At 48.5% G+C, this 26,198-nt stretch overlaps 1 protein-coding gene across 5 annotated transcripts in view; it reads right to left on the minus strand.

Annotated features, from left to right (window-relative positions):
* Positions 1–26,198, minus strand: part of PLXNA4 (plexin A4) — a 424,624-nt gene that overhangs the window by 195,598 nt on the left and 202,828 nt on the right. For all 5 annotated transcript variants that reach the window (XM_032105547.1, XM_032105545.1, XM_032105546.1 and 2 more), the window contains exon 4: positions 15,605–15,736. In XM_032105547.1, the coding sequence (XP_031961438.1) occupies positions 15,605–15,736 (132 nt within the window). The remainder of the gene's footprint in view (positions 1–15,604; positions 15,737–26,198) is intronic.

The raw sequence follows: 26,198 nt of genomic DNA on the forward strand, positions 1-26,198 counted from the left end.
AGGTCCCAGTAAATCCTTTGGGAAGGTGGAAAAGGAAGGGCAAGTCTGGACACTTCCTGAATAGAGCTGATAGTTCAAACACACTGAAAGGTAGATTTTTGGCATTTCAGCCTACCAGCACACGCTCTGTAAAGGCTGGACTCACTTCCAGCTGTAGGGGAAAGGGGAGATTTTGTGCTCTGCGGGAGTCGTCAGCCCCCAAATCTTTCAGGAGCTCGTGACTGCATTTCCTGTGCATTATGCCCCATTATGCAGATGCCTTAAAGCAGATGTAAATCACATCAAGACTAATTGTGGAGGGCTTTCGGTTGTGAGAAGCAAAGTGCTTTGAGATGGCTCCTGATGCTCCACCTCATGTCTTTGCCCTCTTCCCCTCTCCCTCCTCTCCCTGCCTCCACTCATCCGCATCCTGCTGTCCTGAGCTCTCGCAGACAAGGCCAGCAGGGCTCCCTGGGTTAATTAAATCAGCCTCGTCTGCTGTCTGGAGCTCGAGTGACAAATGTATTTCCAACTTTGCCCCGTTGGAGGGAAGGGTGGCTGGCGGAGCGTGACGGTGGCTCAGGGCTCCCGGAGCCTGTGCTCGCACTGTCACCGAGGTGGAGCCACCACAGCCCGGCCATTTGGGTTTCCAGAAAGCCCCAGCACTGCATCAGTGCAGCAGCACATCTTCACTCTGCTGGAAGGCTCCCCCTCGCCTGCTTCCCTTCCTGGGCTGGAATGAGATGTCAGGGGAGGATTGGGAAAACTGAAAGGGACAGTTCCCCTCCTCCCCGCTCAGACTGTGAATGCCAGGCTAATTTTATTAGCCCAGCCACTCCATTATCCCCAGAGCCCCTCGGCAGCCTCCCATTTGCAGATGCATTACTGTAATGGTGCTGTGCCCTGCCAGGCACAGGCTGCCTTCCAGCCCATTTGTGCTTCCCTGGCAGATAAGGTGATCCCGCTGGGTTTGGATACAGAAATGTGTAAAAGTGCCAGGTAATGCCTCTGTGACATGACTTTCTTCTTGCCCTCTGACCTGGCATGAACATGAGAGCAGATCTCCACATGTGCAGTAGGTTCAGGTCTCTGTGTGTTCTATTTCTGATGAACTAGTCCATCATCTTCCTCCTCATCTCACCACAAACCTCTTGTGTGGTGGGGGAAAGAACCTCATTTACCCTCAGCCTGCTCCAAATCCCACCCAAAGCAGAGGGCAGTTTGTTAGGAAAATGCTGTCGCCTTTCATGAAATCTTTGGAAAAATCAGTAATAATATATAAATAAGATCTATTTACATATCAGGGAATGGCTTGGGCTGGAAGGAATCTTAAAGATCATCCAGTTCCACCCCTTGCCATGGGCAGGGACACCTTCCCCTATCCCAGGCTGTTCCAAGCCCCATCCAGCCTGGCCTTGGACACTTCCAGGGACCATGGGGCAGCCACAGCTCCTCTGGGCACCCTGTGCCAGGGCCTCACCACCCTCACAGGGAAGAATTTCCTCTTAATATCCAATCTAACTCTGCCCTCTGTCAATTTGAAGCCATTGCCCCTTGTCCTGTCACCACATGCTCTTTTGTATATATATATTATATGTGTATATAATGATAAATAAATAACTTCATCACTTCTCTGTTCCACATGACTATTTTCATGGCCAACAGGAGAAAGAGCACCATCCTAGGCTAAGAGCAAATCACAGAGCCAGAACAAATACTCTTTTCCCTCACAAATGGACCACTAAATTCAGGATGACTTTTGGCAAAACTGAAAAAAAACCCAAAACACATTAATATCTTGGAGAGGCAGGATGGCAGAAAATAAATAACAAATGCAAGCAGAAGAAGAATAGAACTGTCCCATTGAAATTCACAGAGTGTTTCCAAGGACCTGACCCAGCTGAGCAAGAAAATTTCATCCGCCCAGTAAAGATGCTTTTTCTCTTTTTCCAGGAACCTGGGGCAAAACTATTGATGTTTAAACCTACAAATAGTCCCTCTGCTTTAAGAAAAAATGATTCCGAAGTGCAGTTGTCATGTGTGAATCCTCCTTCCTTCTAAACAACGCGTGAGGAAGCAAACAAAATGCCACAAACCCAAACATACCCATCAAACACAAATACTTCAGTATTTAAAAGATCTTTTTGCATCTCCACCATTATCGCTGCTCCTCTGAGCAGAGAGAATAACATCCCAGAAGTGTCAGAGCACTGAAGACCAGGGAAAGGAGTCCCTGCAAAGTTTGGGCAGTGCAAACTTTGTGCCACAAAAAAGCAGGGGGTGGATTGGTCACCAGCTGAAAAAGAAAGCCTGGAGAAGAGGACGGGGGGATGCTGAGTTGTGTGGGAGCAGGGAGAGCCTACGATGTTTGCCACGAGCACTTTTATCTGTTTAGCTATGAAAATTAATGAAAATAAATCATCAGGAAGGCAATAAGTGGGTCTGCAGTGAAGGAATGCTGATCCACTGTTTACACATCTAATGTTTGTTTGGAGACTCCACAATCTCTGCAGGATGCTTCAGTGCATATGGTGCTGTCACTGTATTGCCTTTTCTCTTTTAATTTATTGATCCAGGATATGAAAGTGTTCCCAAAGCCCAGAGTTGCTTTCCAGAGGTTCCTGTTGATGGGAGGAGGGTGCAACTCAAGAAAACCAGTCCTCGAAGGAAAAAAACCTTAGCAAATGGAGAGTTCTCATGGAGTAACAGCTCCAACAGGTGGTAACCTCTGAGGCTGTGTCCACGTTACGAGATAAAAGAGGCCAATGACCCCCACATTTTATTTTCTTCACTTTTTCTGTAGGACATGGTTGATATACCCCCTCCAGTGGATGCTGCCAGCTCCCCCAGTGGGCTGCTTCAGCTTTCCCAAAACATGTACCCACTCTTCTCTTCTACTCCTGTTTATAAGAAGCTCTTCATCAAGATTTTAAATGTTTAATTAGCACTACAAGCAAAAAACTCTCAATGCTTGACATTTTACAATGGCTCCTGCCCTGTGAAGTATCACGGAATCATGGAATGAGTTGGAAGGGACCTTACAGATCATCCAGTCCCACCCCCTGCCATGGCCAGGGACACCTCCCACTATCCAAGGCTGCTCCAAGCCCCCCCCAGCCTGGCCTGGAACACTCCCAGGGACCCAGGGGCAGCCACAGCTTCTCTGAGCAACCTGTGCCACCCTCACAGGAAAGAATTTCTTCCTAATATCTACTCTAAATCTCTCCTATTTTAGTTTAAAACCATCCCCCCCTTGTCCTATCACTACCTGTCCATACAAATAATAACTCTTCCTCTTTTTTGTAAGCTCCCTTTAAGTACTGGAAGGCCACAATGAGCAGTAGAGCCTCTGAACCCACCCACACAAATCACACAACCCTGTGCCTGTACCAGTGTGGGCAGCTGTGCCTGCACTGAGAAATCTCATGTGCCTGCCTCGCACTCTGGTCCTGAGGCCAGTGAGTACAGAAGGGCAGAATTACACCTCATTTGGCTCCCTTAGCCTGCAAATGGAGCAGCTGCAGCCAAAGTGCCTCTCAGAAACTGTCACTGGCCATGGTCATCCCTGAAACACGTCCAAGACTGCCTGGGAGACACTCCCAGGCCATTCCCGATCCCATGCCACAGGGTACCTTGCCTCAAGGTGTGCACACACATAGTCCTGAGGCCCTGCCATGAACCAGGACAGCAAAATGCCCACTTTTAAGCACTAATCTAAAAGAGAAATTAATTTAAATATTTCATTTTTCCACTGTCATCAGTCCAGAAGCACAAAGCCTGGGAAGGGATATCACAGATCCGTGTTGACACAAAAGATATCATCAATCCATGACCTGAAATAAATGATGTTCTCCCAAACAGGGCCCATCCTTTCCTCCTTGGTGGGGCACAAACTGCTGGATTTTCAGATGAGGATCACAGAAGGCGTTTTTTTCTTTGCAAGCACACAGTTAAGATGGACTGTGCAGAGATTGAGGTGGATTTTCCCAGAGGTGTGAGCTCAACCTTGGGAAAGTGCTGAGTGGAGGGATCGGTAATTAGTGATGGATGGCGTATTCACCAAGGCCATTAGCTGGAAAGAAAAGCAAACCTGCAGCATTCTCAGCTGCAAAGAAAAGCAAACCTCCAGCAGGCTCCACATTCCTTCCCTGCATTTTCCTGCCTCCTGACAGCATCCCGACCACCCCTTCACTGCACAGCCCTCACCACAGCTCCGGTCTCATCGGGGGCTGGCATTTCCAATCAATTAGACGTGTCACCGCCGAATTTCTCTGCTAATTACTCCAGTTTATTATGTCTAAAGCCAGGTTAAATGCAGAATTCCCCAGGTCAAGCGGGGTCGCCCAGACAATCAGTTCCACATTTTCTGCAGCAAAAGAGATCCCCACAATCAGTCACTGCCAAGTGGGTCATAATGACCAAGCTGCCAGTTCATGGCCTGAGGTGGAAGTCTCAGGGGGAGATAACGCTCTTGGAGGGAAAGAGGAAACCTCTCGGTGTCCAGGAATGGCTTGGGTTTATTCCCTACCAATTTGAATGGAGTTATCCTTTTTTTGGGACAGGAAGAAAGCGGAGATCTACAGGCACAAGGCAGCATTTGGCTTCACTGCCAGAAACTGTTCCCTGTTTTATTGCATTTAACCAATAAATGGAATAAAAGAAGGATATAGTGGGAATAAAGGAAGCTTTGTCCTGATGGAGCCCAGGTCAGTGCAAACATCTCCTTCTTTCCAGTGCTCTGTGAATCCAACATGAATTATGTGAATCACCCTGGAGTCCATACTCCAGCAAAACACATTCCTGGTGGGATGCTTGGAAGGAACACGTGAGTTACCTTTGCTCTTAGGGGCAGAAACTACTGACACGTGAACTCACAAGTGCTTGGAAGGTTCCTTCCAGAGAAAGCTTCCCAAATTATGTCATGAGGGCAGGGATCTTGTACAAACACTGTCTTTCATCCTAGAGAAATCCAAAGGGCTTTGCAAGTTATAAATCCATCATGAAGGCATCCATAAACCCAGACTCTCAGAGGAGGGACACAAGAGCAGGTATTTATGCAGGAGCTCAGGACCAAGGGAAAAGTGAATTCAGGAGGTGAATTAAAGGAACGGATTCCTAGGAATGATGTGAGAAGTGCTGCAACTGGGATGAGACAGTAAAGCTAAAAGTTTAAGGACTATTATTTTAAAAAAAACATTATTTCAAAAAATCTTAACTCAGCCTTTATCCAAGCAATGACACGTGGGACATTTGGCAGAGGAATTGTCGTGTCCACATGCAACATCCACTGAGGAGGCAGGCAAACACCCACTGATTCACCCACACAACTTTCTGCACGGATTTTTCTGTCCCCTCAAATCTTCCCAACCACCCAAACACAAGTGGCTGTGAAAGCCAAGCTTACACTACAAACTAAAATACAGCAGAGTATTGACCAAGCGCTCAGATTGCTGGTTCAGAATATCTTTCTAAAGAAAAAAAAAACCAAAAACAAAACAAAAAAAACCAAACCCAAAAACAAATGACAAAGCAAGACAGACTAATTTAGATCTCTAGGATTCCCATTACTTCTTCATCCAGTTAGGAAATAAAACAAGAAAATAATTTTCAGGGTAGATGAGTACTCTTGTCTCCAATCACAAACTGGAAAATCACAAAACTAGGAAGAAAACTCAAACCCTGGGAAAAAGGGGGAAAAAATAACATTACAGTATGACTTTAAAGGGGTTTTTTTTAATAGAAAAGAACATAAAAGCCAGTTTTCCTTTCAAGGGCAGGTTGTGGAATGGATTTCATTTTCCAGTTCCTACTATATATATGATGATGATGACTGTATCAAGTAATAGAAAGTGATGAAAGATATTTAGCAGAGGCCTTACAGCAAGAAAGACTCAAAGCCATGAGTGCAGAAGACACAGCAAACTCTGGAGCACTGAAAAAATTTGTCCCTGAGTCTTACAATGAAATTCCTATTAATCCACTAACATGGAGTGTGCTGAGGAGTTCAGGGATATCACATGAAAAATAGAAAATGCATTAGAAAATGATAATTCTGTGCACTTATGGTGCAAGGAAATGCCCCAAGAGAGCAAATACTTGCCTCAAAGAAAGTCGTAAGACACAGGAGCCTGTAATGGAAACAAGTTTGGAAGCATGTTTAAAATGCAATAATTAAGAGAACAGTCCCAGACAGGCACTGGGCACTGATCCGGGAAAGCACTCAAGGATGTGTTAGATGGAAAAGCTCCAACCCAAGACATGTGGATGTGCCTGTAGCTCCGAGCCATGGGCACTGTCCTGCCCAAATCCTCCCCTCTGGGAGCTCTGGTGCCCAGCCTGGGCTGGGGAACACCAAGGCAGGAGATGATGATTAACAACCGGTGCCTGGGAGTGACTTGCAAATGCAGGATCTGTGCGAGGCAGCGAGAGGAGGAGACCTGGCTGTCAGGGAGATTGGAGCAGACAGATGTTTAATGGAGTCCAGGATTACAGATCTGCCAGGCTTCACATGTAATCACCAGCTTCTTAGGTTTCCTCTTTCTTCTCCCCTTCTTCTGGGTCTGTTACAGGGTCAGGGGCTGGGGGAAGGGAGGAGGGAGATTTTCAGATTTCCAGCTAAATTCCTTGAGCTGCCCTTAATACTCTGACCTATTCCTAGCTGAAAACACAACCTACCAGCCTCACAGGACTCAGGGAGACAGGAGTGGGGGGTTTTTTGTTTAAAACATGAGAGGGATGCATTAAACTCCACACATGCACCTCCTTTTTCCCAGGACAGCACAGCAGCTGTACTGAGCAGCCTGTGTTTGACTCCACAGAGGAACAGCACCGCAATCAATAGTGCCAGGTGACCCTCAGGCCGTGTGCTGGGCAGCACCGTGCCCCAGGGGACACGTCTCCATGGCTTCCCACCCGTCACCCGCTCCCCAGGATCGATAGTTCCTGCCTCTCCTCACCCAGGGAATGACTCTGCAAGTGCCTTTTGCATTTCTGCTCACTCCTTCCTCCACCCTTTCTTATTTTCTGTCCCCTGTGCAAGGCAGGCGGGAGCTGTCAGCAGAGCCCCATGAATTAGAGCAATTAAAACTTAAAAAACATGGTACAGGAGGAAGGAGACCTGGTTAGACTGAATGACCCATCCCGTTCCTCATGTCCTGGTGCCAGACAAAGCCCTTCAGTGGTGTCACCCACATGAATACCTCAAGGCAAGGAATCCCAAAGGCGATTTAAACCATCCTCTAGATAACACAGCACCCTCGGAACCTTCTGAGAATCCTCCAGCTCCTGTGCTGCTCCTTAGAGCAGCCTGTGGAGGAACTATCCTGGCATGGGGACATGGCTTTTTGGCAGGCTCAGAGATGAATGCTGACATTAGTTCAGTTGCAGCTCAAGCCAAATGCAGATCCACAGATGGCACTGGGAAAGCTGTGGTTCTACCCTCAAATATTGAACGCGTAGACAAGGATACAACTGGAGAGTTCAGGCACAAATATGACACCACTGTGTCTGAACACGGGTCTTTTATGGGAAAGGCACTAAACTGTGTTAATGTGGACTAAGTGCACCCCAAATCCTGGCCCAGGGGTAATCCAGACTCAGCCCTGGTGCTCTGCTCTGTCACAGGCACAACAAGGATCTGTCACTCTGCCCCACTGCTCATCAGCTCCAAAATTTCACCAGCAGTGTCCTGACCCAGAGTTACAGGAATTCATGTCCTGCCAGCAGGCAAGGTTTAGACTCCGTTCACGACTAAGATCCATGAACTCAAAGAACTGCAGCAGTTGCAGATCCTCCCCCACAGCTGGATGCAGTGATTAATGCAATGTGCTTGCAGGGAAGCCGTTTCTCTGGGATGGAGCAGGCCTGGAAGAGACAGGGTTCTGGCATGGATCAGCAAGGCCGAGCATACAGCAAAGGGGTCCCGACCTGCATTTTGTATGAAATCCTTCCCTCCAGTGAACAACTGTCAAACTGCTCCCTGCTGGTCCTCTCCACACAGCTTGGGCTTGTCAAGGTTCCTCTAGATGGGATCAAGGAAGCTTTAACTCATGTCATTTAGAGGACAGGGTGGCTACAAATTATTCTCTGAAGGAGCGTTTTCCGCTCTGATACTCAGCAAAGCTCAGATCTGATGGGGACAAAGCAAAAGTCCCTCTGAACTTTGGGATCCTACAGAGCTTTCCAGCTCTCATCAGGGCATGCACACAGGTCAGGAGGAGAGCTGAGTTTTCAATAGTCATTGGCAGGTGTCGCAGAGAGTTCCAAAAGAGGTCCTGATCTTGGAAATATCTCCTGTACCTTCAGAACACCTGGAGTTACAGAGGTTTGCCCACAGGTGATGTCATTGAATCATAAATTCCTAGAATGTCCTGGCTTGGAAGGATCATCAAGTCCAACTCCTGGCCTGCACAGGACCACCCTAAGAATCACACCATGTGTCTGAGAATGCCTGGACTCTGTGAGCAAGGCAGGGAATGACTCCAGGTCTCCCAAATCCTGCACTGTCTCCCAGCCCTTCCTCCTCCCCAGTGCGCTTTGCATAGTCCTGGTTTTCAGGCAAAGTGGGGCACTTCCATACAGCACCAACTGGCTCACAAAAGCATTTCCAAAGCATAGAAAGGGCTCAATTCAAGTGTGAAAAGCCCAAGGCTGAGGGACAGTAAGAGATGGAATTCCAGCTGCCTGTGTATCTCATGGGACGGAGACAGCCCCAAGTGGAATTTCTTCCCTTGCCATGAAGGACTCATTTGGGGCACCTCCAAGACCTTGAATCTGTTCCTTTCCTGCTCAGCTCAGCTTTGTCAGTTATTCACATCTCTTCTGGAGCACACAACCAACACAGCAGGAGGTTAAGGAACTCCCTGCTCCCTGAATTATCCCATCTTACTCCAAACACCCACACGAAAGCAGCAAACGAGTTAAAATCAAGCTAAATTATGACTTTTTGCAATAATTTGCCTTTTGCTGATGAAGAATTATTTCAAGAGAGTCAGCAGCACAATGCGCTGCGGTTTTGCCAGTGGGCCAAATCACTTTTATCATTCTTGGCTGAGAAACACAGGGACTCACACGGTGTCTTTTCCATCCTTAGCTGAGCATCCATGCAGGATTTTCCATCTATTCAGACATTTCTCAGAGGTCATCTGACCTTATTTAACAGGCCCTTAATTAGGTGAAAGCAAATGTGAGGGAGAGCGGAGTTCAGCCTCTGATATTGCTGAGGGTAATGAGGGGTATTTAGGGGCAGGAAAGAACAATCAAAGAGAACAAAAGTTGCCTTTGCTGCCAACTGGGATTACACTCATTGCTTGATAGGGATTGAGTGAACTCTAGGAACGGCTCTTCCCTATCAATTTTGTGCAGGACTGCCCAAGAGCAGGGCAGCTGGCAAGGAAATGGGCGGTTTGGAGTCCTCTTCTTTGGAGGATTTAGAGGGAGATGAATGTGACACATTTTTGCAAAGACAGTGAATTCAATCATGTTTTGGGCCTCTTAGAAGCTCTGGTGGCCCTTATCTTACCTAGGATGTCAGTCTGGTTTAGGAACAGCCAATTATGGAATCATGGAATGGTTTGGGTTGGAAGGGACCTTAAAGATCATCCAGTGCCATCCCCTGCCATGGGCAGGGACGCCTTCCACTATCCCAGGGTGCTCCAAGCTCTGTCCAACCTGGCCTTGGACATTTCCAGGGATCCAGGGGCAGCCACAGCTTCTCTGGGCAACCTGTACCAGGGCCTCATCACCCTCACAGCCAAAAATTTCTTCCTAACTGCCTGATAATTAGTCCAAGGAAGAGATGATGCTGCCAATATCCTTCCAGAAGCTGAGTAGTGAAATCCTGCAGAAGACCAAAGAGTCATCCAAAGAGCGGATGTGCACAGTGGTCACCTTTCACAGCCCCTTCTAAATCAATACTCCAAGACAGCAGAACAACAGAAACCTGCAACAACAGCCCCAAAATTTACAGTTTCTGGGTGTCTCTGCTGCTTTTAAATCCCCAGGTCAAGACGTCACACCTATTAGACAATCCCAGCTTCCTGTTTTCAAAAAACGCCATTTCTGCTTTTTCTGGTTCTGGCCCAATGATGAAAAACATGGTCTGCACACAACCTGATGGCTCACAAACAAACAAATGCAAATTGAAAGGAAAAAAAACCTCTCGAGTTATTTTTAAAGCTTGTGATCTCGAGCCAGTGTTTCTGGGGACAGCCTCAAACTGACAAAATCCCCTGGAAACAGCCACTCCAAACCCAGGAGTTAATGCCGCTTGATATCTTGTGCAAAGACCACATTTGAGGAAATTAAGCCATAATTAAGCAAAGTTATTAATGATTGCTTTAACTAATTGATACAATAACATAAGCAGCAGACAAGATTTTAATCAGTGGTCATGAAATCAGAAGTAAACTGGCCAGACACCCCCTCCTCTTCAGCAGCTAATTTGCAAACAAAAATTCTGCTGCTGATAGTGACTCAGCGGCAGAGGGGAGAAGAATAAATCTCAGGAGACAAATAGGTATAAGCCTTCCCCATTTTAATGAGAAACAGACACAGAAAGGCCAAAAAGACCCTGTCAACATGATTTGCAGTACTGTTACTTAATTTTTACCAAATGTGCTTTCTGCCACGCTTTAGTTGAAGTACATATTTATTTGATATTTCGCTGCCAAAGTTTAAAAGAGCCTCCAAAATACCCATCTGCTTCTGCTACGCATGACCCTACCCAGTCTCACCTCTGACACACTGTAATGGTTTTAGGGAATGATAGCACTGCACAGATGTGATTTATTCGCAGATTGTGGGTGACTTTCTGCTAATTTACAGGGGAAAAGCACAACTTTCCACCAGAGCGTGAAGCTGACCCACGGAACAAACCTGCCTGCACAGAGAGGGACAGCAAATCTCCTTCCTTGAGGCAAACACAGAATCATGGAATGGTTTTATAAGGGACATTAAAGACCATCCCATATCACTCCCTGCCATGGGCAGGGACACCTTCCACTATCCCAGGTTGCTCCAAGCCCTGTCCAACCTGGCTTTGGACACTTCCAGGGATGGGTAAAGCTGCTCATAAGTAACACAAGGTTGCTCAGAACCTGGTTGCAGAACAGTCTTCCCTAACCAATAGTAAATCAAAAGTAAGAGAAAGCTCAAATCCTTGAGATTTAATATGAATTTGACACCTCTTGTGCTTTACCTTCTGGATTTTGAGCCTTTAAGGTTATTTTCTCCAGCTCTTCCCTTTGATCCCTCTATATCACAGGGAAGAGCTGAGATTCCTGTGTCTCGGAGTTGCTTCCATGTGTCGCATCAGCTTTGCAAAATACTGGGAGAGACCCAGGAGTCCAACGTGCTGAAACAGAGTTATTTAGTGGGTGATGTGGGTGACCTTCCAAATGTCAGTCCAGAGCCAGGGGAACGAGCATCCTGCACCTCCTGGCATGCAGAGGTGCGCTCTGTGGGTGTGTCAACACTTGAGCAGCAAGGAAACAAGGAGACATGGTCAGTCAGCAGTGTGGAGACAGCTGGGAGAGGAGAGAGCAAAGGAGCAGGGATGCCAGGAATGCAGGAGTGATGCACAAGCAAGTGCAAGCCTGGAAATGAGAGGGAAGGGCTGCAAAGGATCAGAGGGAGAGGGAAGGGAGAATGTGAAAGGGGTGAAAGAATTATCTCAATCTCTGCAAAGAGTTCCAGGGAGCTTCTCAGATGAGAAGAGAAAGAAATTCAGAGATGATTAGGTGAGGAAGAGGGACTCAAGGAAGCACAGGAATGTGTGATGAGGAGCAGAAAAGCTGCAGCAGAGACCCTCCTGTTCCCCCAGCATTTCCCATCTGCTCCTCATCCCCTGAGATCGAAATGTGAGGCACAGGGTTCTTCTGTCTGCACACCAGAAACTGGAAAAGGAGAAAGAAACAGTCCCAGCCTCCAATGAACTGATACAAGAAATCTGGGGAGGAGATTTACAGAGCATGTAGTGACAGGACGGGGGGGGAATGGCTTCAGACAGAGTGAGTAGGTTCAGATTGAATATTAGGAAGAAGTTCTCTTGGCTGTGAGGGTGATGATCTCTGGCACAGGCTGCCAGAGAAGCTGTGGCTGTCCCACCACTGGAAGGTCCAAGGTCAGGCTGGATAGGGCTTGGAGCAAGCTGGGATAGTGTCTGTAGCTCCCTCAGAGTGTTTGTGAAGGCTGGAGTTAAAGGGATGATCTCCAGATCAGTCCTGACAGATCCCATGTGTGCACCAACCTTTCCCTGTGCTGCCAACAGGGACTTGAAACATGTTCACACCTAAAGCACAGAGATGTCCACAGCTCTGGGAAATGAGGGAATCTTTGTATGCTCTGCCTCTGGGTTTCAGTGACAAATCTCTTCTCCCTCTTTCAATCACTCTCCCTATAAAATATATATTTCCAAATAATGGTGAAAAGCTGTTGCATCCTGCTCCTGAGGGAATTGCACGTCTGATTGAGTGGGCAAGTGCTGCTTGTCACCTCTCAGTGTCCAGAGGAGCTGCAAGGAAGGACTTGTTTCAGCCTAAGACTCCAAGGCTAAGCTGGGTTCTGTCTCCCTTGGAGCCCAGGGAGTTCAGCTCCAGAGGAAAACCCCCACAGGCAACACAAGGACCCCCAAGTTCACTGAGGAAAACACTCCCATGCACAAGTTGACCTTAAAAAGGCCAGGGCATTATTCTGGCAGCATGAGAAAGCTGCTTCTTGTATCCAGATTTATAGTGACAGCTTGTTTTAGGTGTTCCAGGTTAAAGGGTGCCTTGCTGGGATGTCCAGAGCTGTGATAAGACTGGGACAAACTGGAGAAATTGGCTTTATCACCAGAGCTTCCATTCTTGTGGGGGGCTGGTGAGAGATAGTGCCAAGTCTGGCAAAACCATAAGGTTTGGAGTACAAGTCCTGTGAGGAGTGGCTGAGGGAGCCGGAGCTGTTTAGCCAGGAGAAAAAGAGGCTTGGGGGACCTCACTGCTCTTCACAGCTCCCTGTAAAGAGGTTGTAGTGAGGTGGGGGTCTGGGTCTTCTCCCAGGCAGCCAGTGATAGGACAAGAGCAAATGGCCTCAAGCTGCACCAGAGGAGGCTTAGGTTGGATATTAGGAAAAATTTCATCAGTGAAAGAGTGGTTAAGTATTGGAAGAGGCTGCCCAGGGCAGTGGTGGAGTCACCATCCCTGGAAGTGTTCAGAAAACAAGTAGAAGTGGCACTTCACTACGTGGTTTAGTGGGCACAGGGGTATTTGGCCAAAGGTTTATGATCTTAGAGGCCTTTTCCAACCTGAATGATTCCATTATTCCATGAAAACAGCTTTTAATAACTACACAGGTAATAACAGAACCACTCTTATCCCTGGGGCACAGACAGGGTTGAGCCCAGCAGACAGAGGGAGGAGAAACCTCCTCCTTCCCCAGGGATGGCACAAGCCCTGGTGCCTGTCTATCTTTGAAAAGGTCAGGTCAAGCCATCAAACCCCTGTCCCTCATCTCCCCAGACCTCCCAAAACCACTGTGGGCAGTGAAAACCTCTGATAAGTCAGATCTTCACCCTTTTATAAAAGACTAGTACATGGCTTGTAGAGTGGGTGGGATATTTGCTCCCTAAGGGCAGCCTGTTCATAATCCTGCCTCCAGCAAAGGCAAACCCCTGCACCCACTCACTGAGGCTCTACAAATATGAATTTATTCTAGCACTGAAGTGTGTTCTATCATGAGCACACAGGTAGTGACTGTAGTGCTGTGTTGGCAGTGCTGTCACTCACCTGCCTCAGATAAAATCAGATTTGGGCAAAGGCTGATGTAGTGCTGAGTGTTTCACAGGCTCACATCAGATTTTAAATAACAACACTCCCTGCCTTTTTCACCAGCCTCTCTCATACAGACACCCATGGGCGTCAAAGATGGGTGGGAGGAGATGATTGATAAATCACAAGGGGCTCAGAGCTCCTGAGCTCTCTACAGGGCTTGGGGCCCTAAAAACACCAGATAAAACCTGTGCTTTGGAACAGCCAAGCACAAAATGAATCTGCTCATGCTGTAATGGTCAGGGAAGTGCAGGTAGTCACTGGACCAGCAAGAATAAGTTTTTGGAAGTCTCTGGAGGAAAAAGTAATTGTTCCTCTAGTTCCAGATTTCATGTTTTAAGGATGTGAGGGAATGGATGTTGCTGTCCCACTGCCCTTTTCCCCAGAGGTTTGAGACAGCCCCTGGGAGTCTCTGTAAATCTGAAGGGCTGTGCAAAGTCAGCCATGGTGTCTGAGGTGACCTCAAATGGGCCTGCACAAAAAGGACACTGAGCAAACCTGATATCAGTGGGTTGCTTATTGGGGCATTCATTGTGCTGCTCCAGGGCTTTGACCCACAAGGATCCCCATTCCATGCAGAAGGAAAAAGAAAGGACCCAGACAGTAAAAGCATGAGGAAAAGGAATGGTGTCATGCTCAAAGTCTTGCAGGATCTCGGGCATCACCTGCCTCCAGCTTCCCACCCCATCACAAAAAGCAACCAGAACTGTTTTCACTTCAGGACTGGAAGTGACATCCCATCCTGGCCCAGCTTGGAGCAGATGAGAAGGAATCCCAGCTCTGTCATCCTGTCCTTTCTCCTGAGTTATTGCACCTCTTGGCCTCTTTAATCAGGAGGAATTTACCGAGTTGCTCCTCTCCCCACACCAAATTTTAGGTATAAATATCCACGGTAGAGAAAAATGGTCGGAGACATCACAGAACATTTAAAATAAAGTGATGTGAGCAGAAGAAATGACCCTCATAGATTAGAAAATATAACCAGTAACACTTGTTAATAGACCATTGAACATGTATGGGTGAACATGTCCCACTCAGACTGGTGGCTTCCACTGAAGTGGCACTGTAGGGAAACTGCCATCACCTCACCACAATTCCTCATTGCCCCCATTCTTTTGGTGGATTTAAAGCTCCTCATGAGCATCTGTGAATCAACCAGGTATGATAGCTCAAGTAATCCTGCACACCCACAGGACTAATTATAAATGATGGATTTTTCATGTAAAAGTAGTTCCTCCTCCTACTCCCATCCCGAGCAGCAAACTTCCCAAGGCCAAGAAATCAGCAAGGATTCCATGTTGAACACCCAGATTGGTCCTTCCCTGGAATCTGGCTGCCAGCATTTTCAATCATAATACTAATAATACAACAGGAACACCACACTAAGCTTGGCCTGCACCCTGGCAGGCAGCATCCTACACTCTTGCCCACTGTGTCCCAAGGAGGCTCCAGCCTCTCCAAAAACTCCAGTTAGAGCCAAATCATTCAGTGTTACACCTTCCTGTGTCTGTGGCAGATGCAGCCGCCGTTTGGGTGAGGGTGGAGAACAACGCAGCAGCAACTCCTTGTCCTGCAGCCAGCAGGACAAAGCAACCCTGGGGGTGGCTCCTGCCCCCTTAGTTCTGTGCCCCAGGCCCCTCAATATTGCAAAAGAGTATAAATGCCATGGATTTATGAGCATAAAAATCCTGAGGTCAACAACAAAGCACATCCTTGTAGGAACTGTGGTCACTGCCCGGATTCATGGGCAGCCCTGATGTCCACAGCACGATGGAGCTAAAAGGTTTTTAAAGCACCATGGACTTGATGGAGGTCCTTACCTGCTTCTCAGACATGATGTAGAGGTGCTCATGGTCCATGGAGAAGGCCATGTCCCGGAGGACGGGGCCAGTGTCCACCACCTGCACGATCTCATACTCCAGCGTGTTCTTGGTGGTGCCATCCACACGGATCTGTGCAGCAACAACAAAAACAGAGGGAGAATGTGAGGATTTTTCCTCCTTCCACTGAAAACAAATAATCACAGAACCTCAGAATGATTTGGGTTGAAAGGGACCTTAAAGACCATCTCACTCCAACCCCTGCCATGGGCAGGGACACCTCCCACTATCCCAGGTTGATCCAAGCCCCATCCAGCCTGGCCTTGGACACTTCCGGGGATCCAGGGGCAGCCACAACTTGTCTGAGCAACCTTCTCTCTCACCACCCTCACAGTAATATATATCTATTGATAAAATATATACACAAAATAATCATTGGACAAATGTATTGTGGCCTGGGTCTTTCAGACAACAACCACTGTCAACACAAACTGAATTTTCCCCAGCCTCCTCACAGAAAGGGTAAAGCAGATTTCATCACTTCTGCTGGTCCCATCAACTCAAGAGCACTGTAAGAACAATGCAGAGCCTTCTCACTTTTATCTGGCACTGTCACTGTGCTCCTGTCACTGCCTGGACAAATCTACCATGCTCAAAATGATGGCACGAGGGAAGAATCTGTGGTGGTGATGAGCAGATGATAAAAAAACACACAAATCTGCAGGGCTGACTCACTCGAATGCGACTCAGATAATATTATTGCTCTTATTGCTAATGTTCCACGGGGCAATTTATTATTGCAGAGTGCTCAGTGCAACACAGACTATTTCTCTTGCTGATTGCATAGATCAGATATTGAAATCAGTCCTGCACGAATGTGGCACCTTATGATTCCAGACACATCTCATAACAGGGTGTCACTTAGGGACATCAATAACTGGGATTATGAGGAGGAAGCAGACACACAGTCCCGGTCTATCCCTGACAATGATCCAGTGATACAGAAGAAAAAGCAGAAAACAACAGACTTTTCTTTACCTGCTTAAAAACAGTTTCTAGAGTTTGGGCTCAAAAGCTGCTGGAGAAGGTTTGCAATCCCTTTCAATATAGAACAAGACAGGATAAAGGAGCTATTCACAGGAATTCTTCTGGATTTTGTGAGGCTCTGTGCAGCAGCAAACCCCACAGTCATGTTTCAGAGAGGCATCCACATTCCTGATCTCTCTCTCTGTTTCCCATGTGTTGCCTCTCACTTGCTGAAAATGTTCTATCCTGCAGTAACACAAACATCGCAGTACCTTTCCCTAAAAGAAACAAAGTTGTAGGAGATCTCTGTCATGCCCCACATCATGATCTCCATTTCTTCCTGACCAAAGATTCCCAGTCTGCAGTTGGACAGCTGAGTAAAAAGCACCCTTCCCACCCAAAGGAAATAAGCTGTGGAGAACTTATGGTGTCAAGACCTGTTCCCACTGTTCCCTGGCACAGTCCTTGCACTTGTTCCTTCTGTATCAACCTCTCAGCCAAGAAACTGAGCCTGAATCATCTTCTGTGTTAGAAAGTCAAAGAGAAGGGAAGAGAGGGAATGATAAAGGGTCTGGAAACTCAGTATGAGCAAAGGGATAGCAGTGATATACAGATTGTTATCTTTGTCCTTCCTTGATGTACTCACCTGCTGTGGGACAACAAAGGAATATGATTTCCCCAGGAAAGATAAGGAAAATGAAACAGAAAGGAGTTAGAGGAGCTCTCTGTGCCAGCAAAGGGTGTGGAGGGTGCTCAGGGCTACGTGTTATCCATCAGCCTCCACAGAAGTGGGAGCACGTGCAGCCCTTGGCTGCTGGGCTGGTCCAGTGACATGGGAGGATTTGCAGTTAATTTGTCATTTTGATGGATCTGCTGGTGACAGCAATACACGTCCAACATCAGCACACAGAGAGGTCAGGGCCTGAAGCCCAGCACTGAACATCCCTCACGCACCAAGGAGTCAGGGCCTGAAGCGCAGCACTGAACATCCCTGACACACAAAGAATTCGGGCTCTGAAGCCCAGCACTGAACATCCCTGACACACAAAGAATTTGGGCTCTGAAGCCCAGCACTGAACATCCCTGACTCCCACCAGCTCCGGCTGCCTGGGAGCAAGGGGCTCGCTCATGTCCGTGGTGCCTCATGGAGGAATTCAGCTACTCTGAGTCTTCCTTCTTGAAGGTGGACACTGATGTGAATCACCCGTGAGGTCAAGGGCAAAGATGCCAACCGGCTTGGGCTGAGTCATTCCCCTTAGGACAGTCAGGGGAAAGGAAGGAGGCAGGAAGGGCTGCAGGCTGAGGAGCACAGGAGGCTCCCTGTTGGGGCTCTGCCCTGAGCAGATCAAATACCCCCACAGCAGGAGCCTTTCCTCTTTTCCACTAAGGCTTTCCAGCTCCAAATTCTCCCTCTCAGGAAGCAGTCAGGGGGCTTTGTCTGCTGTCTCCACTCTGCCTCTCCCCCAGTCCCTCGTGGCTTCTCATTCCCGTCAGAGCATCCCCACTCTCCACTGATCCCTGTGCTAAACCAACCTCACATCTTCGCTGCTTTGACCTTGATTTTTCAGCACCACCAGGGTCAGATCTGCAGGCCGCCAGATATGTAAGCAGCCAATTATCACCCCAGGGCTGAGTTGCTGTCCTCAGCCTTTGCCAGGCCCCATTAGAGGGGAAAAAGCTTGGAGATGGAAGAGGCAGGCTGGAGAAACAGCCGGCTGGAGTTAACAAACCATGGAGACAGGAGGCACAGCCCCCAGGGATCTCCCCTATGCATTTGGTGCAGGTAAAAGATTACAGAGGCTTCACACCAGGAATACAGAGCTACTCGGAAGTGATTTAACAGCTATTGCTGGCCTAATTGCCTGAAAAGTCATTATTTTGCAGAGGGGGAGGGAGGGAGGGAGGGACAGGGCTCGTTGCACTGTACACGTGCAAACACACACATGTGCTCACACACCCACAGCCCGACAGCTCTAAGTGCAGAAACCTCTCTCTCTAGTAAAATCTAGTAGCTAAGAAAAAGGAAAATTCAGAAAAAGGCCAGAAAATCTGGCAGACATCAACCCACGCTGCACAGCCCGTGCGAGCCCCGCCCCAGCAGTGAGGTGGTGATCGGATACTGCAGCCAGAAGTCTGGTCCTAAACTCCAGACATCCCTTTACCTGCCTTAAACTCTGTCTTTCTTATGTTGGACCCCAGGCACAGAGCCCATATGATCTCCACCTTCCCTGCACATTCTTCACAGTCCTGAGCATCAGACAACAGAACTGCACTTTCTCTTAGAGGTTTATTCCTGGCTCCAAGGCTCCTGCTGGAACCAGGGCACTTGGGCTGGTGAAAAAAATCAAAGAGCAAGAGTGAAAGAAAAATGGGAAGATTCTCATCAAAACCTGCAGGTGATCACCACTAAAGTCAGGGACTCAGACTCAATCTCTGCTCAGAAAGCTCCCCAAGTTTGCAACTGCAGGGAGTTTGAGGCACACACCACCTGTTCCCTCTGTTCTTGCTCTTCTCTGCTGGCATCAGCCACAAGCGCCACCTGGAGCTGGGCTGCTGGCATGGATAGAGTTTTCTTCTGACTGATGGGCATTCCTATATTCAAGATGTTCTCTTTGGGCTGCGGGATGGGAGCCTGACTGACAGTCCAGCTGGGATCTCTCCTGGGAGCTGCCTGTGAACCGTGAGCTCCTCTGCAAGGCAAGAGGGAGGGAAGCAACAAGTGAGGGGGTCCAGGACCACACGTGTGTGTCAAAATGTTCAGTCCAGCACAACCCACACTCCACAAACACACCCATCACCTCCACCACAGGATCATCTACCTGCTCCCACTTCCTGAACGTCTGTCCTGCCCATGCACACTCCTTAGACCCCCAGGTGCTCAGCTCAGCACCCCGAGCTCCCTTGTCCTCTCTTAACCCAACACATGTGGGAGCTCCCAGGGCCCAGCACTCTCAGGCTGCACATTAATCCTTCCTCTTCCTGGAAGGCTTCACTCACTGGGCTCAGCTCTGCAGAGCCGGCTGCTATTGAAACATCAGCATGATGCTTCCCGAAGGTCAACTACCAAGGGACCTATTCTGGCAGCTGTTTGTTTGTTTGTCTGAACATTATCTAGGGCTGGCTGTTTATTTACATCCATTGAAGTATCAGACAATAAATATCCTCTCCCAGTAGCAAACAGATGCTTGCACTCGAATGTTCTGGCTAGCGCTGACTTCAAAACAATCTCCTTAATGAGCAAACAACACTATTAATCTTTAAAGACACAGGCTCTGGCCTTCTCTGAGCTCCCACCCTGGCCATGGCTAGACCCACAGGCATCCTGGCGAGCAGCCCATGGGTCTGGGAGATGAAAGAAGGTAAAAGATACCTTCCATCACTCAGCTGGTGCTTGTCAGCGTTATCTGGACCTCCCCAGCTGCTGAGGGATCCATGGGAGGCTGATGCTCGAGGACAGTTTCCCCAGCAAGCTGGTGGCAGATGCCTCAACCACACTTCTAAGAGGGACGTAGAGGTTGGTATGACATAGTTATCGAAGCGAGGGACACAATAAGCCTCTCCAAATCATGAGGATAGACTCAAAATGATCCAGGAGAGAGTGGTGGGGTTGGAGGACAAAGAAGGAATTGGTGGTAGCAAGCACTTTGTGCCTTTGCTGGAAAATAAATCATGATTATGACGAAAAAGAAAATATCTTGAAGTTCACCAGAGCAACAGAAACACCTGCCTTCCAGAGAGGGCCACATACCTCTGTCAGCATGTTATTCCTCCCTGTAAAGTGACATTTCCCGCTAAAACCCATCCACACAGATGTACTTCAGGAGCTTTACTCCAGACCCATCAAAGCCTGATCCCGTGGAGTGAATCAGTGTTTAGAGCATCCAACATTGTCCAGTTTTGGTTTATTCAAGAAAAAGACACTGGCACAGGTTACTCAGAGAGGTTTTTCAGGCCCCATCCCTGGAAGTGTTCAAGGCCAGGTTGGATGGGGCTTGGAGCAGCCTGGTCTAGTGGAAGATGTCCCTTCAAAACTATCTTCAGACTCACTTCAGAAACACACTCCTGAACCCAATCTCCTGCTACAACCTCACTTCTATTTTATTTGTCCAAGCAGCTTGGACTGCTCTCTGGCACCAAAATAAAAAAAGGATCATTTCCACTGTGCCAACTGGGCTCAGCTGTTTTCTACTCCTCTAAAACCATCACCTCCTACCCAAGAGCATCATTCCTGTCCCACCAGAGTTAAAATAAAGCCCCCTTCAATTAATATCTCTGTATAAAGCACTTGAAAACCATCCAGGGCTGCTGAGAGCGTGGTCAGGAGCAGGATCACGATGACCGGCCAGGCGGGTACAGGAGCAGACGCTGGGTGGATGAGAGTCATTACAAATAATTAAATGAATAACTAAGCAGAAGAGGAGCTTGGTGAACCATGGCACTCTCCTCCAAGCCATCCCTCCCCACCACTCTGCTTTTGTGCAGCATCAGCAGCCTCTGGGCTGATGAAGTTCCAGGGAATTCATCGTCTCCTGCCCCAGCGCTTCCAGCCGCTGCTCCAGCAGCTCTCGCTCAAGTCACACTGGTGGCTTATTTTGGCCATGAAATTGCCCCAGTTCCCAGGGGAGGGGATTAAACGGCTGCCAGGAAGATTGCAAGGGTGGATTTCAAAGGGAAAATCCTTCAGGTCATGGAATCAGACCCTGCAGCCTCCGCCTGGGTGTGAGGGAGCAATCACAACTGTGGTACTGCCTCGGAAAGTAGGGAAAATGTTTTGGGCAGGAAAGCAAGAGGAGGATAAGCTTTGTCCTCCCCACCCCCTGAGGCATCCTTCCTTTGTTGTCCCTGCCTCTCCTTCTTGCAGGGCATCTCACTAAAATCATCATCATTTCTCACTGTTGGATTAAGGATCTGCAAACACCTTTTCCAGGAGAGCCAAGCAGCCCTGGAGTCCAGCACATCAATCCAGGCTGCGCTGAGAAGGGCCCAGCCACAGCCTTACGACTGCACAGGGGCCACTAATACTTCATTGCTTTTCCAATAGCAGTTCCTCCCTGGTTTATGAACCTAATGTTCCCCAGAGGACGCCAGGACCACTGGCTGCTGTTCCTGGCTTGGAGAGGGAGAAAGGACACAGCAGGCAGTGTATGATCTAATGTCAGGCCCTTCTGATGATCATCTATTCCTGCTTTTCCATTGATTTGGGTTGCATGATGGAGCTCTATTGATCCCAGCAAAGATGGGGAAGGGGCCGGTGACACTGCGCGTTCCTCCCATTTCCCTCCATTTTCCAGTAAAATAATCCATTCTAATTTGCCTAAAGCCTATTAACAGGAGATCAATTCCTAATAAAACATGGCATTTCAATAGCCCTGTCTATCCACCGATCCTAAAGGCCTTTAGAAACGCTAATTGAAAGAGCAAGGGATGAGGTATCCTTAACTCGTTCCTAAGTCAGCAGCCAGCAGCTCTCTCTCTTCTCTGGTACACATGTTTTAAAGTGCTGCTTGTCTGGACGATGCCAGCCCATCCAAACACAGATCTCAGAGCACCTCCAGCCATATGGAGAGCAGGAGCCTGGAAAACCGGGTGTTTACAGTTTTCTTGAAACTCTTGCTGTCAGCGCTGTCCAGAACCCAAAGGGTCATGACAGGAGCCACTCTGAGCAGGGGTGAGAGCTGATCTGGACAGGAGAGTCATGGAATCACAGAATGGGTTGGGTTGGAAGGGACCTTAAAGCTCATCCAGTGCCACCCCTGCCATGGGCAGGGACACCTTCCACTATTCCAGGTTGCTCCAATCCCCTTTCAACCTGGCCTTGGACACTTCCAGGGATCCAGGAGCTGCCACAGCTCCTCTGGGCATCCTGTGCCAGGGGCTCATCACCCTCACAGGGAATAATTTCTTCCTAATATCTAATCTACATCTCTCCTCTCTGAGTTTAAGAGGGTTTCTCTTTGCCCTATCTCTATCACCCATGTAAAAGTTGCTCTCCCAAGCTAAAGATGCACCTGAGTGCACACCACAAAACAGAAGGGACAGCAAAGCAGATTGTTTTCCTTCCAATCCCATCAGGTTCCTGGTTTGTATTTCTTTTGTCCAGGAGATCTCACATGACAGAATCACAGAATCATTAAGGTTGGAAAAGACCTCCAAGATCATCAAGCCTGGTCTCACTGAACAAATCTTGTCATCAGCAAACAAGATTTATTTGCACACCTACAGCAATGCAACAGCCTGAGAATGGCTCTTCCTCACTTCTCCAGCTATACAATTCTCAGGGCTTTTTCTCCCAGCAGCAGCACAGGGTTTTGAAGAAGACAGCTTTCCTGGAATAACCGCTGGCTAGTCCTGATCATCTGCAGGCACTGCAGTGTAATCCCCTGGGGGCTGGCAGGGGCATGGGGGCTGCACTGGGCAGGGCCACAGGGCTTAATCCCTATGCAGGAGTCACCCACTGACCTCTGGTGTAATCCTGGGAAATTGGGTCAAACAGAGCTGTGCGTGACTGCTGGATAGGAGATCACCCCTGCAGTGCCAGCACGGTGCAGGGGGCAGAGCAGGGGTCCTCCTGCTTCAGGAGGTCCAAGAGAAACATGGGACAAGATGTTGATGGGCATCTGCTTTGTTTTCTGGAGACATGTGGGTCACCATGCCTTGAGAGAGCTACTGGGTGCTCCGGTTTCATGGTGGGTCACTGTCTCACACAGATCCAGCCCATTGGGATCCACAGGAATCATGGAATCATAGAGTGGTTTGGGTTGGAAGGGACATTAAAGCCCAGCCAGTTCCACCCCCTGTCATGGGCAGGGACACCTTCCACTATCCCAGGGTGCTCCAATCCCCTTCCAACCTGGCCTTGGACACTTCCAGGGATCCAGGGGCAGCCACAGCTTCTCTGATCAACCTGTGCCGGGGCCTCACCACCCTCACAGGGAAGAATTTCTCCCCAATATCCAATCTAAATCTACCCTTTCTCAGCTTAAAGCCTCCTGCTTTGGGCCAGATGGTCCTTCAAGCACAAAAACAAATTCCTAGCTGACAGAGATCCCCTTTTTTCCAGTCCACAGCACAGGACTGGTGTCCCATTCCACTGTGGATCCCCACTAACATTTATAGCAAGAGATCCTCCTGGCTGCAGTGGAATTCTGAATTAAATTAGACAGAAGTGAAAGACCAACCTTCTGTCCAAGCCCTTCATTCTGGGCTTGGACATCACCTAACACAGTGGTTTTCTGACTGCTGCTCCCAGCACCATAAAAACTAATAAACACAGCTTGAAGTGTGTCCAGTCAGGCTGTACCTGAACTGCAGGGCTCACCCCAAAGTGAAACAGCTCCAGAACTGGAAACAGAGGGAAAGGGAAGGAGATGAGCAGGTCCTTCTCTCTCAGCAGGGAGAGCATGTCAGGTATGTGCAGCTCTCACATCCAGGAGCCCATTGACAGATGACATCATTTTTGAGAGCATGGTTTACACACGCTCCCCCGGCGCTCCCTGATTGATAAATTAGACACTCATGAGCCATGTGCTAATCAATGCAAATCATTAGTTTGTTACAACACAAGGCAAGCTCGACAGAGCTCATTTTTCAAGGTAATGGCCTGCCAAGCATCTGTGTTCAGCTACAGGCGCTGCCAGGCAATCCATTAACAGGCTGCTGGCACTCACCTATGGCACGGGGCTGAGGCCTTTGCAGTCCAGCCCCCACCAAGGACTGGGCTGTGCTGACCAGTGCACAAGCTCCAAACCTGCTACTCTTCCTCCTTCTTCCCCACAGCTCCTGGCTCTGCTGCCAGTGGCCATCCCAGACCCAGACATTGGGAGTGCATGTGCTCCCACAGACCCTGGACGTTTGTTCTCCACTTACCCCAACCCTGCAACCTAAAATTAAAGATATTTAATCCTGAAAAATTGTGCTCTGTCCTCTATCAGTGGAAAATGAAGGTGGGTAATTAAGGCATTGACCTGCAGGTGTGTCCTAGGAAACTCCATGCTGGCATCAGTGGCATCTTTGAGGGACGATGTCAGCATCAAGTTGTGCTTGGCCAAATAAAGAGGCCATTTGAATGCTCCAGCCACGAGATTTAACTTTAATTTATCCAAATTTCTGGCTTCGGGCTCTTACAAGTGTTGTCCAGCTGAGTGAGTGCTTTGGGGGAATGAAACTACACCAGGGAAGGATGTGCCCCCACTGACCATTCTGTCAGAGCACAGGGAGGGGACAAGGGTGAGACAACTCTGCTCCTTCACCACAGTGAGCCCGTACAACCTCCGTGTCTGTTTCCCAAGCTCTGCAGGATTTCCATCCCACTGGCAACAGAGCAGTGTCTTCACCCATGGGTCACTCTCCCAGGCACAAATCCTGCCATAGGTGCTCTGCAGAGCCACTCCAGGTCCTTCATGGAAAATAAGGATTCCCTGTTTGACATTCCCAGAGGGAAAGTTCAACACTCACAGACAAGGTCCTGCTGCTGGATGCTTGTATTTGTGATCCCAGTGGATAATCTCAAAGGTCATCCTAGTGCCACTCAGGTGCTTCTGTTTCTCCCAAACTGGTGAAATTTCTTTTACATGGCCAATATTTTGAGAACTTGCTAACTTTTAAATATTTATGGCTGTTATTGCCATCACTCCCAGTTCTTCATAGAGACTGTAAATGGATGTTTTGAGTCACAGTGGTTCTGATTGAGATTAAGGGAACAACAATGAAAAAAAAAGTATGAAAATTAAATTTTTACATTTGAGAGCATGGGTATTAACTCATGAGCTGCAGAACCTGAAATGCTCCCCAAAATCTGGTCAGCTCTTCAGCAGGGGTTGAACTATAGATAAAAATAATTGAGACAAGCTGCGACACCAGAAAGACGCAGAGTTTTGGCTCAGAAATACCCAGAAGTGCAGCGTGTGTGTGAATGGGACTGACCAGACACAAAGATCCCAACGCAGTTGGCCTGGAACACAAACCCTTCTGTGGGACAGCTCAGAAACTGAGGCAGGGAGTAACATGGGATGGAATGAAGACAGATGCACCACAACAGGGGCTGGATGATGAATACAAGTCCTTTATAAGTGTCTGTTCACGGGGCTGAGGGACCAGATTCCCAAAGAGATGAGCTCATCCCGCCGGGAACGCGGTGACCCCGAGGGTTGGGAGCCGCGGGTGGGGGGTGCAGGGCAGCACCACAAAGGGTCCTTTGACTACAGCCAGACGGGGAGAGCTTTGAGACACCCACAGATCCTCACCACACTGTGGCACTTGAGAGGGAGCCAGCTGCCCTTCGGCAACGGGAGGCAAGAGTGGAGACCCGGGAATCCACATGGATACGCGGGCAGCGGGCATGCGTCAGCACGGCAGCGTGAAGGAGGGTGGAAATATCCGAGCAGGCCAAACAGGGGGTGTGGAGGCACCCAGAAACACCTGGGCACTCCAGGATCATCCTCCTGGCTTGAGGATGTGCTCATCAATGGGCCCAAGGGGTGATGTAAAGATGAGCACACGCATGCACTGACTTAGAGTGACAGAAAAATAGAACCATGGAATGCTTGGGTTGGAAGGGACCTCTAAAGGT

This window comes from Corvus moneduloides, chromosome 4 (assembly GCF_009650955.1).
Source record: "Corvus moneduloides isolate bCorMon1 chromosome 4, bCorMon1.pri, whole genome shotgun sequence".
Taxonomy (NCBI): domain Eukaryota; kingdom Metazoa; phylum Chordata; class Aves; order Passeriformes; family Corvidae; genus Corvus; species Corvus moneduloides.